Here is a 15,649-nt window from a genome sequence, read left to right as displayed (position 1 = left end):
GTTCGACTCCATCATCGTCGGGATTTTCTTACCGTAACAGGGAGACGCCGGAAACTTGTGGCCGTAATCTTCAAACGCCGGAATCCTCTTGTAGTGACTGGCGCATCTTCAAAAACACGCCGGAACTCTCTTGCCGTGACAGTGCATTGCCGGAATCCCTTTTGGCCGACCTCTCCTCACCGTCAGCCACCGCATCGTCCTTTGTTTTTGAACGCCGGAAAGTTTTTTTTTCCCTTGCAGGACGTTATTTGGAAGCCGACATTTTGGTAACCATGCCTCGCACGAAGTCTGCATCTGCAAAAGGTTTAGGTTCTCCTCCTCCTACACCTACTTCAAGACATGGTTTTTCACTAAGATTACTTCGCAACCCTCTTCTCTATGACACTTTTGGATCAATTTTTGCACTACCTATTTTACCAGGCCGAAATGTTCTATTTCACTTATTTTCTCGTTACAAAATAAGAGAATTATTTCCTGGTATTTCACATCTTTTTTATGCTTGTGCAGATACCCTTCACTATCATTTTCTTATTCACTTGTTTTACACAAATTTACAAATGAATCATGAAACTGAGTTTTATCTTCTCTTGTTCGTGATGTTGAAATCGAGTTTGATTCGAAATTGCTTGGAGAAATTCTTGAAATTCCACCTTCAGACACTCTTTTCAACACTATTAAATTGAATGATGAAAGAGTTTTTGAACAAATTCTTCTTCCAGAAGCACCTCACTGCCCTCCTTTCAAAAATACTAATCTTCAAACTCGTGCACGCATTGCTGGACGAATCCTTGCCCACAATGTTCTACCCAAAACTGGTTATTTTGATTATTATTCCACAGATCTATCTACGGCTCTTTATGTTTTATTTGGGAATATTTCTGTCAACTGGGCCAATGTGTATTTTACAAACTTGTGGAAACAAAAACCATTTCTTCCTTATGGTTGTCTTTTAACCCGTATTTTTAGACATTTTAAAGTTCTTTTAACAAATGAAAAATACATTGAGCAAAAAGAGTTCTTTGATCAAACAATTTTTAAAAGAATGAAAATTAAATATCTGCCTCCCTTAAATGTTGATCAAACTGAACCATCTGATCCTAATGAACCATCTATTTCTGAACCTTCACCTTCTGCAACACCTTCATCTTATGCAAAAAGAAAGAAATTTTCGACAAATCAAGACCATGATGAAGTTATGCAGAGACTGGAAGCTTTGGAGCTGCATCAACACACCTTTCGTGAAGATGTGACTCAACAACTTGCTTCAATTCAGAAGGATGTAACTGCCATTAAGGATTTGCTAAACTCTCTTTTCTGATCTTTGATCTTTGAAAAACATACTTTATGGGTTGTAATATTTTAAACTCATCTCTATTTCTGCTTATGTTATTTTTGCCCTTACTCTTTTTTATTCTGACAAAGGGGGAGAAAAAGATAAAGATAGCATTACTTTGAAATTGCAGAGAAATCTTGAGAAAAAGATGATAGCAATTACATTACAGGAGATTTTGCATGAGAAATGCAAAATTAAGAGAAAAAGAAAGCTTTGAATGAATGTATTTCTAAATGCATGAAGAAATGATGAATGGAAATGCAAACCAATCAATATGTATTATATGTGCTTTAAATGTGCTAACTTTTAATGTTTTGCAGCATATTGATAGGGGGAGTAAAATCTCCATCTATGCATCTAAATGCTTCATCTTTGATTAAGTTTGTCATCATCAAAAAGGGAGAGATTGTTACGACAATGAAGCCATACATGATACTTCAAGTACAAGGTTTTGAGGATGAGCAAGTGGAATCAACTGTATTTCAGCTAAGGCTATTGAAGAATTCAGTGAAGAATCCTTGAAGACTAGTGTGCAAATGTTTAATTCATTAAAAGTCTTAGATTCTTGTAAGAGCCCTACTTAGAGTGCATAATTAGGTTGCATTTCACCTTAAAAGTCTTTAGAAAAACTTTTCTAAAAGAAACTCTTTTGAAAATCTTTTTAGAAAACTCTTTTCTTAAATTTTCATGTTTATTAGTCGACCAATAGACTTATCAGTCGACTAATCCTTTCGCGCCATATTTTCTAAAAAATCATTCTTGTCAAATTAGTCGACCGAAGGTTTTATCAGTCGACTGGACAGAATGTCTGTTTTCTGAAAAATTAGCAGCAGTCGACTAATGGTTTTTCAGTCGACTGAACAGAACATGTGTTTTCTGAAAAATTTAGCAGCAGTCGACTAATGTTTTTTATCAGTCGACCGAACAGAATGTTTGTTTTTCAGAAGTTTTTAGCAGCAGTCGACTAAAAGGTTTTTCAGTCTACTGATGATATTATCAGTCGACTAACTTTTCTTAAGTCGACTAAGTTTCAAAAGTTCAGATTTTCAAACGGCTCGATTAACAGATCAGTCGACCGACGATAACTGTCAGTCTACTAATAACTAACTATTAGTCGACTAACTGATGTTTCAGTCGACTAATTTTGCCGTTTTCCTGAAACTTCAAAAAGGTGTGTCTTTTCATTTTTCAAACATTTTTTATCGTTCAAAATGGACAGTTTTGACACCCTTTCATACTCTCAACGTATGGAATCTTTTAACTATAAATATGAGTGCATTTTACACTCAAAAACAACAATTCAATCGATTTGAATCTTGCTTTTCACTATTATTCAGTCAAGTATTTGTTTTCTCACTCACGTGATATTTTCACTTCAGTTTTTCACTCAAATCACTTTGAGAGATAGTGAATTCGTGAGTAGAGTGTTTCAACAACCTCAAAAGTCAATTGCATTTCATTTGCATTCAAAAGGAAGGCTCATAGGTTGTATTGTAAGTTGTTATTTCTTTTGTGTAAAAAGAAGGACTCCTTGGTGTAAAGGAGTTGTTTGCTTTCAGTAGGATTGTTACTGAAAGTGGAACCGGTTATGGTCTGTGTGATCTTGTAGTTTACAAGGTTGATAGTGGAAAATCTCAAGCGGGTTTTGCTTGGGGACTGGATGTAGGTCGGGTTTGACCGAACCAGGATAAAATATTGTGTTCTTTGTGTGTTTGCTTTGAGATTTGCAAAATCCTTCAATATTCCGCAGAAAGTTTTAAAAGCACTATTCACCCCCCCTCTAGTGCTCGTTGCCTCGATCCTAGTGCACTTTCACTGCTGACCCCCTTTATATATATATATATATATATATATATATATATATATATATATATATATATATATATATATATATGTATATATATATGTATATATATTACATTTTTGCCCCTGCCGCACCCCCGCACCCAGGTTTTTTGGAAGTGCCGAATCCCCGCAACCATAGTCACAGGCAATATTTTCAAAATATCGTGATATTATCGTTGTATTTTCAGCAAACAACATTATAGGTAAAATATCACGATATTTTAAAAATATCGCCAATTTGATAACATCATGATATTATCAATTATTGATATTGTTTTTATTTATTTTCTACATCTTAAATATGTTTTTCTTCTTTATTTTGCATTTTTTTACTTTTTTATTATATATATTTTATTATCTAAACATGATATTTTCTTACTTATTTTTTATTATTTTTATATATTTTTATTTTTAAGCCCCAAGATTTTCCCGAGATTTATCACCAAACCTATAACATCCCGAGATATAGCCGATACTGATATTTGTGACTATGGTTTCAACTAGTGGGGCTGGAATGCATGAGGTTCTCTCTCTCTCTCTCTCTCTCTCTCTCTCTCTCTCTCTCTCTCTATATATATATATATATATATATATATATATATATATGTGTGTGTGTGTGTAAGTGTGTGTGTGTGTCTATGGATTTTGGACTTCTTCAAACAATTCGATATTATATACATATTTATTCATGTATACAAACACACACCCTCCCAGACAGTCATGTGGCAATGATGATGCCAGAAACAGCAGAGTCAGAATCTCAGTGAAGGGCGCCACACCATCTATCAATATCCAGCCTTCTTGCAGCCAGTAGCATACTTATTCACGCCAGCACACTTGGTACGAATAACCCCTTCAATCTTAAACCTAATTTGACAACAAAAAAAGGCCCATTGACCACAGCATACCAATCAATCTAACTCCTGATGATTTCAGAAAATAGTGGAATGCTAAGAAGTACACCTCAAGTCTATTGAAGCTACCCGCTTCCCCCACTACGCATGCGTGTTCTTTTTCTATAGCCAAATAAAATTTTCTCTTCCTCTTCTCTTAGTTTTTCAAAAACTTTCAGTTTTCGTATAAATTATAATCATTTTGCATTTTTTGCCATGCAGCAAAACTTTTTGCATGTTTCACCCTTCTTATGTTTAGGACATAATTTTTAAAACATTGAAGAAGAGCAAAAGCTTGTAGATGTGTATGATAAGTACAGGACAATAAAGAAATATTTTTCTTGAAATGTATTGGTTTATATAGTTTAAAAAGATCTATAACTACATGCCCACACAATGAATCTCGTGATTCTATATTAACAATGAATAACATATGAAGCATGATAATAAAAATAAAGCTAATTAGAACTCATAAATACACAAAAGCTATTTAGTCAGATTTGTTAAAAGAACAAACATTTGATCAATCATCTAAAAGTACATACACAATATACAGCTGAACCACATAACAAGAAAAAAACATTAATCATCAAGGTATCAAATATCCAGAGAAATAATATGTCAGGAGCAGAATTCTGTATTTCATTTTTCTTCTTGAATACACAAAATAGGATCAACAGGATGCTAATAGAACCTATTTATGGAAAAGGATCTACCAAAATGAAGCAAATTTTGAAAAAATTTATTGGAAAGCACTGTTTACAATGACCAATACAAACCAACACAGTGACCCCTTATTAAAGTCTTCTACCGTATCTCTTAGCCTACGAGACAGAAATATGAAACAGAAATAAATTGCATCTATGTTGTCAGATACAATATGTTTTTCACAACATTGGTCCTTCCTTTACATTCAATTCTATTATAAAAGTTTCTTCCAGATCGCATTCATTACTTCTGTATCAAAGTTTAATTTCTTTTTCCAAAAACTAACATATCATGTCCTAACACTAAATTTTGTTGTATCTTGCCCCACACTAGTCCACATCTACAGATCAATCACACCTGAAATCAGACTAACTTTGCTGTATATGTCTGTGAGTGTATCAGATGGACAAAGTACAGGCACACAGTATGACATGGGTGTGTTTCAAAAAGGTGCACGAGTATGGCTGAAGATATAATACATACATGTGTATCTGTGTCTACAAACGTACATACATAAATAATTAAATAGATAGATAGATATAGAGAGAGAGAGAGGAGAGAACATGAGGGAACCAATGGTACCAATGGTCCCAACCTGAACTGAGACTAACTTTGTTATACATGTCTGGAGTATATTAGATGGACGAAGTACGGACACATAGTATGACACAGTTGTATTTCATAAAGATGCATGAGTATGGCTGTATATAATACATACATATGTATAAATATAAATATAAATATAGAGAGAGAGTGATGAAAACATGCTAAATGGGTTTTGCGGTGCTTTTTTGGTAATTCAACCCTGTAGATGTGCTCGGCATGGTCAATTTACTAGGAATCCGCACCTGGATCATGTTTTTTTAATGAAAAAAAAAAAACAATATTTGGAACATTGGAATTTTACAAAGATTTTGGGTTGTTGCCATGAATCAAATTCGAACACCCCAAGAGCTGATCCCCATAAAATCAAGCACATAGATCACATCTGTATGGTTAGAATTTAAAAATAAAACAAAAAAGCCCAGAAAACACATTTAGCATGTTTTTAACTTTTTATCCATCTCTCTCTCCATATATATATACACGGTTAACATTTGGTCAGGTTGCCATTAAGTACAAACTAGTTTTCTTTCCATTTTTTTTTCATGAAACTAACATTACAATACAGATGTGATCCATATGTCTAAGTTAGTGGGGACTGGCTCTTAGATCATCTGATTACGATGTGTAGGCATGATTTTATAAGCCTCAATGGCCTACAATGTGTGATAGTTTCTAAGCCCATAACGATCCAACATTTGATCGCTAGCATTTGGACCATGCTGAATTCATCTATGAGGTCTGATTGGGTCCAAATGACCTGCACCTATGAATTTCAGCTCATTCAGATGGTCATGTCACCATGACCAAATGTTACACACACACACACACACACACACACACACACACACACACACACACACACACACACACACACACACATACATATATATATATAAGTCTTTGGTGTGGATGTGCATACAGTATCAATGAGTTGAAACTAATAGGTGCAAATTGTTTTGACTCAATCTAATCATACAAATGTATTCACATAGTCAATTTGTTAGAAATCAACCCTTGAGTCATGCTTTTTTGACAAAAAAAAACCTTTTTCAAGTCATGAAAATTTAATGCATTTACGGCCATTGATTTTTGAATCACTAAAAAAAACTTGTACACATTAGATTTTGGTGATTCAAAAGTCAATCTCCACCAAACAGACCATGTATATCAAATCTGTATGCTTAGTATCACTTAAAAAACATGAGCAGTAAGATATTGCTCGTTCCAAATCATTGATATTGTATGCACATCTGCACCAGAGACTTATCCTATATGTATATATATAGGAGGGAGAGAGAGGAGGGACGTGAGGGACCAATATTAGACTCAAACCATCCATATTTTAATCAGCTTCATGTCTGCTTCTTCATGGGAATTGAACCAATTCAACCTGACTAGTTTTCATTCTTTTATTCATGCTTGCTTATACATAGGGAAAAAGTGGATAAGATTTTTAATACAACAGACCTAGTCTGGACTTCTAGAAATGGTAGCTTCGTTAATATCCAGGTCAAGGTCTGGTTTTATCAGGCCTGGCTCCCATTATGCATGACACAATCCAAGCATAGATTCAAGAAACCAATCAAGATCCAACCCAAACATGGAATGGCTTCTAGATCCATATTCAAAAAGGTGGGATCAAAATGAGTTGGATCAGTTGGATAACTAATCCATTTTAACGTACCTTACAAAAACATGCTCTTCGAGGCAAGAACGATGTCTCACAGTTCATGGCGCTTGGTATTGTTAAAAATGTTACAAAATAACTTAAAAATAGAAAAATACAGCTGTGAATGAAGGCCTAAGGGATGAGTTAGAAGTTTAGGGGGTGAAGGTAAGGGTGTACCTATATTTTAGAAAGTTCTTATGTATTATGATTTTTCTTCATATATTTATTCATTTTATCATGTACTTATACTTGCTTAGTAGAGTGTGTAAACTGTAAAGGTGGTAACATAAATTGTCATCAAAAGCAATAAGGAATCAAAAAAACCAGCCTACACTTTAAGAATGAAAACATACACCACTGATATTATTTTGATAGCCTCCACAGTATCTCAACAAGAACCAAACTACTTAAGCAAAAATGGCAGTGCCATATCCATAACAGGTTAAACAGAGTTCTCTAGAATTTTAAAATATGTGGGATTAGACATGCCATATTCAAATGATAGACTTTCTCCACTCATAAATAACTATATTATTAATTTTAATTGCAAATTTAAATGCATTATTTTGTACATGGAATTATAACTTGTCCTTCATAGACACAACAGTAGGCAGCAGCACCAAGTAAATGTAAATATAAAAGCCATACCTTGAATTCAGCAGGAAGTTTGAAGGTGAAAAAGATGAATCTGTTCTGCCAGCATCCTTAGACGATCCCCCACCAACGGAACTGTTGCTAACTCCACCACCGCAGCTGGCAGCAGATGGCTTTTGCATCTCTCCTCACACTCACCGGCATACTGCCTCCAGCCTCAACACCACTAGGATTGACATAAGTTGTCCTCCATCAAACCCTACTCTACTGGCTAAGTTGTATTGTATCCAATCATGAGTCATTGAAGGCCCAGCAGAGGATAAATAAAGCTCTCAACGCATCATCAGCATGACAATGACCAACGTCACCAGAACTGATTGCACAGAAAGTAGACAGCTTCTCTCTACAGCTATTAGAAATATAAATATCTTGGATAAAAGGGAGAAACCGGAAAGCAGTCCAGCTGACAAAATCACCAATAAGTTATCCAGCATACGCTACAATCCCTAATTCATTTTAAACAGCCTATTAGTTATTCCAGAACACCCAGTAACCTCTATTTGATGAAATGTAACTCCCATTTAGTCCAGCACTTCCTGCAATTCCTAGCTCATAATTGAATCCACGTACCCTGGTACAACATGGAAATATCTTGGATAAAAAGGAGAAACCGGAAAGCACTCCAGCTGGCAAAATCACCTATAAGCTATCCAGCATCCGCTACAATCCCTAATTCATTCTAAACAGCCTATTAGTTATTCCAGAACACCCAGTAAGCTCTATTTGATGAAATGTAACTCCCAGTTAGTCCAGCACTTCCTGCAATTCCTAGCTCATAACTGAATCCGCGTACCCTGGTACAACACGGACATCCAACTAACGAAGTGCACTTTATTTTTTCAGATATGCTGCAACCACATAATTACACCTATGTGCACCAAGATAATTTACACCAACCATGCACCCGTGCAGTCTCGCCCACTACCAACAACTACGTGATGTTCAACGCAAGTAATATCCAACTATTTCCAAGCCTACTAAAGATCAGCTGAATTACGTTAATAATACAGAAGCCCTCCTACAGAAACTTCACCTCACACCGGAAACAGACGAAACCCCAAGTCCCGATCGCACAAAACAGGATCAGAAAATGCCCCAGGCTTTCGAGACAATTCACAGAGTTGTGCCTGAGATGAAGTAGCAACATATTACACCACATAAGTCAAACAAACCCCAATCACAAACGTACTATACAACAAGCGGCAAAACTCAAAATTCCCGATACAGCACAACAAGATCAATGCTAAAACCACATAACACCAAGAAAAAAACACGAGAAAATAGCTGAACATTTATATAGTATCAAACGGAATCAACATCAAGCCTAATAGAATCACGAGCATAAACCCATTCATGTAGTCCCAAACTAATCCCGAAATCCACGAAGGATCAAAATCCCAAGAACCCAAAGATCGACATAAAGCGCCCCCCCCCCCAAACCGAAACGAACAAAATCCCCATCCCTCACCTTAGAAAGATGGAATCTTTCCTCCAAATCAACCACAAACAACAACAATCACGCAAAAACTCCAGCTCGATCCCCGACGCCGAAAACGATTCGACCCAGAAATAAGATTAGTTCTTCCGCACAAAAGAAACGCGAGCTTCCCGGAGCTGGATGGAGCCGGTCTCGGAAACGGGAGGACCGGGGAGGGAGCTAGGGTTCCCAACGGTCCTTTGGGACTACGAAAACGGAAGGAAGGCGAGGAGTCTCGGAGAGTTAGGGTTTTCTAACGGCTAGAAATTCAGTAAACCCAATATCCTGAATCAAGGAGTTAGGAAGGAAGGAGAGAGAGAGAAACAGAGATAGAGAGAGGCGTACCTGAATCAATCCAATCGTTGGTGAAAGAGAGAAAGCCCCACTTTGACTAATGCTGAGGATGATGACGATCCCTCTTCCAACTTTTCTGTGTCTCTCTCCCCGCCTCGCTATTTGTTGCGTCCCGTGCGAGGAAAAGGTGAGGAGAATTCTAAAATATTCAATTTGATGTAGTCTTTGCCACTGGTTTCGCAGAATACTACTATCCTGCCATTACCACAAACTTGGATCACGTTTGGCTCACAACTCACAATGACTCCTCATAATTTATTAAGTCCTATGTCAGGCTTATTATATACACTTAGAAGCACTCCTATAGATTTACGATTAGGACTTGGGAGTTTCCATTAGCGGAAAGCGCACTTAATGAGAAGCGCACGTACCATTCGCTTCTCGATCACTTTCTATTTATTTCCAAATTGCTCTAATGTCGAATTCTATTTTTTATGTTATTATATGTCGTTTTTTACTACAATAAGTCTTTTTATTTGAATTTACCTCATTTCCACTTTGCCTCTTATTTGTTTGTATCTTATTTCTTATTCAATTTTACTTTAGCTTACACATTGCTTATTGCACCATTCTTTTTATTGCTTATCAAACTTTTCCACAACGCTTCACGAACGTTTCACGTTTTGTCATGCCCACTTTCCATTCTAGTAAACATGTTGTGTTTGCATAGAGTTATTGTTGATGCGGAACTGTAAAATAGTCGCAATCACTTACGTCCTTTTAGCTGCATTTGTAACGCAGCTAATGTTGTTGTACCTTTGAGGATTTAGGAAGGGCTTGGGCAGATTGGTGTGCTCACTTTCTAAGTTAGGACGGTCGTTGCATTAAATGATGAGATGGAATGTAGCTCAAAGCAAGCTTAACCTTTGCTAAATAGGCACGAGCGACTCAATTTGGATAAAACAGGTTTGTTTTTTATTTTTATTTTTATTTTTATTTTTATTTTTATTTTTATTTTATTTTTGGATAGTCAAGAGTTGTCCTTTGGTAATGTTCGAGCTAGAGATCCGTTAGCCAAAATACTAAGACACTAAGAAATGAGGTCAATTATTCAAATAAAATAAATAGTCAAGAGGCGAGTTTTACTTCGCAATGAGGTGAGCCCATTAAGTGACCGTTTTTTCATGAGGGTTCCTTTAAGATATATATGTTGACATATTCTCAAAATCAAAACCAAAATGCAAATTCAAGATATACTAGTCGACGTCATGCTTGATGCGTTTTAGCCTATTGATGCCCATGATGAGCTTAGGCCTTCAAGTCGATGATGAGCAAGACCCTAAACCCAAATAGGAATTATAAGAATACGAGCAATAAGCTTCAGTGGGCTAGAGGCTACTCTCATCATGTAGCCAAGCCTATTTATAACGGAGGATAAAGGGGTGGTTACCCCTTCACATTCATGTAACCCCTACCCACTAATTTTCATTAACTGCCCACTAACCCTTTCATTAGTGTCAAACCGAGTTACACTATGGGTTGGATCCAAACTCAAATGTTCAATTATATATATATATATATATATATATATATATATATATATATTTTTTTTTTTTTTTATTTATTTATTGGTAGCTCACATTGGGTATTAAATGGGTTTTTCTATTTTTTTTTGCAGTTCCAACCCCATAAATGTGTTGGGCATGGTTGATTTGCGAGAAACCCGTACCTGGATCATGTGTTTTTTAAGAAAAAATTGACATTTAGAACCTCAAAATTTTACAAAGATTTTAGACCCTTGAATTTTTTAACTTTATAAAAACCCACCCATGTATCATAATTGAATGCTTCAAGAGCTGATCCCTATAAAATCAACTACATATATCACATTTGTACGTCAAAATTTATAAAAAAAAAAAACTGAAAACCCTATTTAACATGCTCATTTGGCACCAAAGGTATGAGCAGCTATCAATCACTCATATATATATATATATATAACCAATCCAACAAGTGTTGCCAGCTCTTAAATATAACTATAGGCACAGCAAAAAATATCAACAATATTTCAAAAAAAATGATATTTTATTAAAGCTATTGAACTTCATTTTGATACTTTGCACTTTAAAAAATTATCTTCAAAAACTTGTTTCCTTCGCCAAGAAATTCTAGAGAACAAGATTTGTAACATTGGTTACAAATCAAAGAGTGGGAAGCTCCACGTGCTTATCTACATTTGAGGTCCAAAACCTAGGTCAGCTAGACCAACCCCAACCAACTACGATAGCGGCATCACCTAGTGCCCAAATTATCATTACCCAAACCTTTGGGGCTTAGTCTTTAATCTTAAGTGTTGCTTGTAGTTTGAAACTAATTCATAACGGTAAAAAATTGGTCAGTTTGAAACTAATTCATAAGGGTAAATTGGTCATTTTCTTAATATGAAAAAGACCACCCGATTCGACTTTAGAACCAAGCAATGACACTTAGACAAGCAGGGGCTTTTCCGTAATTTCATTGTGCCACAATCTGAGCACGAGAATGCAAGTGCTGTGGACGGTCGGTTACCGGTGTGGGATCACGTGAGTGCAACAGCAAGCGGTGGGCCTTGATCGCCAAGAAATTAAGGTAGCGGACGTTTTCTTTATGGAATATTCTAAAACCCTAATGACCTTAAGGATGGACAGCACACCCCCTCATATATATTTTGTTCAAAAGTTGTTATGATGCACAGGGAATATTTAATATCAAGGTGGTCATTAGCCATCAATACATTTATGATCCAAAAGTAGAAAGGCTTGATTACCCCTTTGTGCTTATCCATAAAATATTTTCAAAGCACTTTGACGTTTGAAAGCAACGAAAATTCTCATAAAAAAAATTGCTTATAAAAAAATTTGATATGATAACTTTTTACTTTTTGTGTAGTACGAGAAAATTAGAATGAAAAAAAAGGAAAAGAAAGGAGTCTATCAGCCCCTTAAGAGAGAGAAAGAGACCTGAAAATAAGGGTGAGTAGAAGAAAGATGAAGATGAAGATGAAGGAAGCTCTTTTTGTGGCAACCCCTATAGAATGAGATGTGAAGTAATTTGACAGAATTTTTGATAGGAAACTTTTTTTTTCAAAAATTCACACTTTTTACAAAAAAAAAAAAATCATTTGGAATGGTGGAAAAAATTGTTATTTTTTCTTTCCTACTTAGCATGTTTTTTTTCCATTTTCTCACTTTCAAACTTTTCCCTAAGATATGAGTGCATTCATATTTGAGATCTTATGATTCCATATCTATGGATTTTTTGTCCGATCCTTCTCAAATTGGAGTAAAAATCCATGGATTTTTCTTGTTTTAGGAATCTTATATCATCCATTCGAGTTTCGAGGTAGGTTTGGTCTAACATGAGTCTCATTCCTTGATTGGTGTGTTTGTGGATCTCTCGTTAAGATTTGTGGCATTCAACCACTCCTTGTTCAGCGATTTTAATCATCGCTGGACTACCATACTTACTCAACCCGTGCATTTGCCAAAGCCCGGTCTAATCATTGTTTTTTTGTAATAGTTGATTTATTATAACAATTGACTTTGTTCATGAACTTGCAAATGTGTTTCTTACCTAAACTATGCTATGATTTTAACCAGTGATGTACTAAAATGCATGACTTGGACTAGGCGCAAGCTTAGCCAAGGCTGGTGGGAGTTTTTTTTTAAATTTATAACCTGAAAAAACTGCACCTAACACTAAGACCGGGTTGCATTAGCTAAGTCTACCATACCTATGATCGTCATGACGGCAGCGTAAAACTATGATGCTAAGACCCTCACTCCCAAGGCCTATGCTAAGCATTGACTTGCACAGAAGGGCAATAGCTATGAGATTCAAACCTTGACTGGCCGTCTAGCAGCCAAAGTTTCGCCCCACTACGCCAACCCCGTGAGGCAGGATGGTGGGAGATCAAAGTAAGTTAGAGAGAGTAGTTGGTGGAGCTAGGAATTTAAACTATGGTGAGCACAAATATATAGTAAAAAAAATACTAAGAAATTAGAATAATAATATATTTCAAAAAAAATCAAACAATTATTCTAAAATATACTTTTTACAATTGACATCATCAATTTTTTATATTTGAAAAATAATTCATAATTGATTCATTGCTAATTGTAAAACAAAATCGCAATTGACAAAATTCATGGATCTCTAATTTAAGATAATCGATATGAAAACAAAAAAAGCAAAATCCTTAATATTCTAACCAAAATCAAACGTTCATTATTCATGGATTCATGCTTAATGCTAATTGAGAAAGAAAAACACATAAAAATCTTAAAACCATAATTAAACGTTCATAAAAATTTATTACTCTAATTCATACATCATAAATTATGGATTTATGCTTATTGATAGAAAAAACTTAATATTTTACTAAAAAAAGCATTTATGATTTATACATGCATTCATTGTGGTAGTTTTAAATAAACTAACAAAGCATTTATGTTAATATGAAAAGAACTAAATCAAAACCTAAAATCATAACAAAAACCATTCATATATATGTTATTTGAAAAAAAATAAACTATCTCAAATTTTAACCAAAATCAAGCATGCATTCATGGAATCATGTTTAATGTTGATTGAAAAAAAACACGAAAATGCCTAATTAAATAGTCATTTCATTTCAAAAATTAAAATGAAAAATTTAAATCTTAACAAAAATCATAGATTTAGGTGTTTGATAAGTGGTAACTAAAACCAAGCATTCCATTAATGGAATCATAATTAATGATAATTAAAAAAAAACTAAACCTGTAACGACCCCAACTCATAACCGTGAAAAAGTGGTATTTTTTTTTAAACAAATGCGAAAACATTCCCAGAGATCCAGGACCTTTACAGTTAAACGCAACCACCACCACACTGGATCTTATACTCATCTTTCATACCAAACCAAACTTTATTTATTCAAATATAAAGAGTTTGAGACATAAGTAATTAAGAGTAAAGAAAGATAAAAAGAAAGAGTCACGCCGTCCCAAGAATCTTCCCTGCAGTCGTGTAGTCCTCTCGTGACCCTTCTCAAAAGCAAATCCTCTCCACCAGGCATCTGAGGTTGTGAAAAACTCAAAAAGTAGAGTGTCAGAATCCAAAGAATCCTACGTACAGGTCTCTCTAATGAAACAAATAAGAACAAAAAACATAAATAAGATTCATGCACTATTTTAGAGGGATATAAATATAACACATTCATAATTCAATTAATCATTCATGCAATAGAGAATAATTATTAAACATGAGGGAACAACTAAATAACAACAGAGATCACAGTTTAAGCATTAAAGACATTTATCGTGTATTAAAGAACAACATCATGCACTCACCATATATCACAGTTAAGAGAACAAATTAATATGCATAATGTAATGTATAACAAGAATATGCATGATTTAGTACAATGCATGAATAATTTATTATTTTAAATCAAGTCATCTTTTATATACATGTCTCTATTAGGATACACACACATTTAAGTTCCTCTTTTTAACTATCATTGCCCGCGAATACTCAAAACGGGTAAAATCCCCGAGGTCAAATTAGGTTTCTAGGGTAACTTAGCACACAAGTTGTATTTTATTTCTGGATTCCAAACTTAGTCCTCGACCAATATCAGGAAACAACATCATCCATCGAAACATTGAAAATCAGCATCCAATGTCGGGGACACCGTGAAAATCAGCATTCATTGGCGCCACTTTCTTGGTATACGAAAACAATAGTTGTATCTACACACCATTTCAGGCAAAGTGACAGACTTTTTCTAAAACCGTGGTCAGGAGACGAATCTCAATATCGGGTTCAGGGGCAACAACAACACACACAGAGTTTTAGTATCCTCACAGTCCCTAAACCATTAAGCCCAAGATTACCTTTTCGCAAAAGGAACATCAAGAGAACGTTAATTACATTGTTCTCTTTCTTATCTTGTTGTTAATATCAATTTCATAAATTTGCAAATCAACATGCAAACATAAGCCCGCAAATCAGCATGCGCAACTCTTCACGGCCTACCACCTGTGATGACAATAGAATAATGCAATTAAAACCACAATGTCAAATATGATCTTTACAATGCATAAGCAAGTAAAGCAACGAGCACACCAGCTCAAGGCATCCCATAG

The 15,649-nt window shown here is 35.2% G+C and overlaps 1 protein-coding gene across 3 annotated transcripts in view; it reads right to left on the bottom strand.

The window, feature by feature from the left end:
* The window catches only part of LOC149822270 (mediator of RNA polymerase II transcription subunit 12-like), a 53,444-nt gene extending 43,795 nt beyond the window's left edge, over positions 1 to 9,649 (bottom strand). For 2 of the 3 annotated variants that reach the window (XM_089981101.1, XM_089981103.1), the window contains exons 1-2: positions 9,531 to 9,649; positions 7,703 to 8,835 (exon numbers count right to left, since the gene is read on the bottom strand). In XM_089981101.1, coding sequence (XP_089837227.1) covers positions 7,703 to 7,830 — 128 coding nt within the window. In that variant the 5' untranslated portion in view covers positions 7,831 to 8,835; positions 9,531 to 9,649. Of the gene's footprint in view, positions 1 to 7,702; positions 8,836 to 9,176; positions 9,479 to 9,530 lie in introns of those variants that run through there. The other variant, XM_089981102.1, reaches the window with a different exon arrangement.
* Between the last annotated feature and the right edge of the window lie 6,000 nt (positions 9,650 to 15,649).

This window comes from Nuphar pumila, chromosome 11, assembly GCF_984573655.1.
Source record: "Nuphar pumila chromosome 11, dmNupPumi1.hap1.1, whole genome shotgun sequence".
NCBI classification, from domain to species: Eukaryota; Viridiplantae; Streptophyta; class Magnoliopsida; order Nymphaeales; family Nymphaeaceae; genus Nuphar; species Nuphar pumila.
This window is presented reverse-complemented; position numbering and strand designations above follow the sequence as displayed.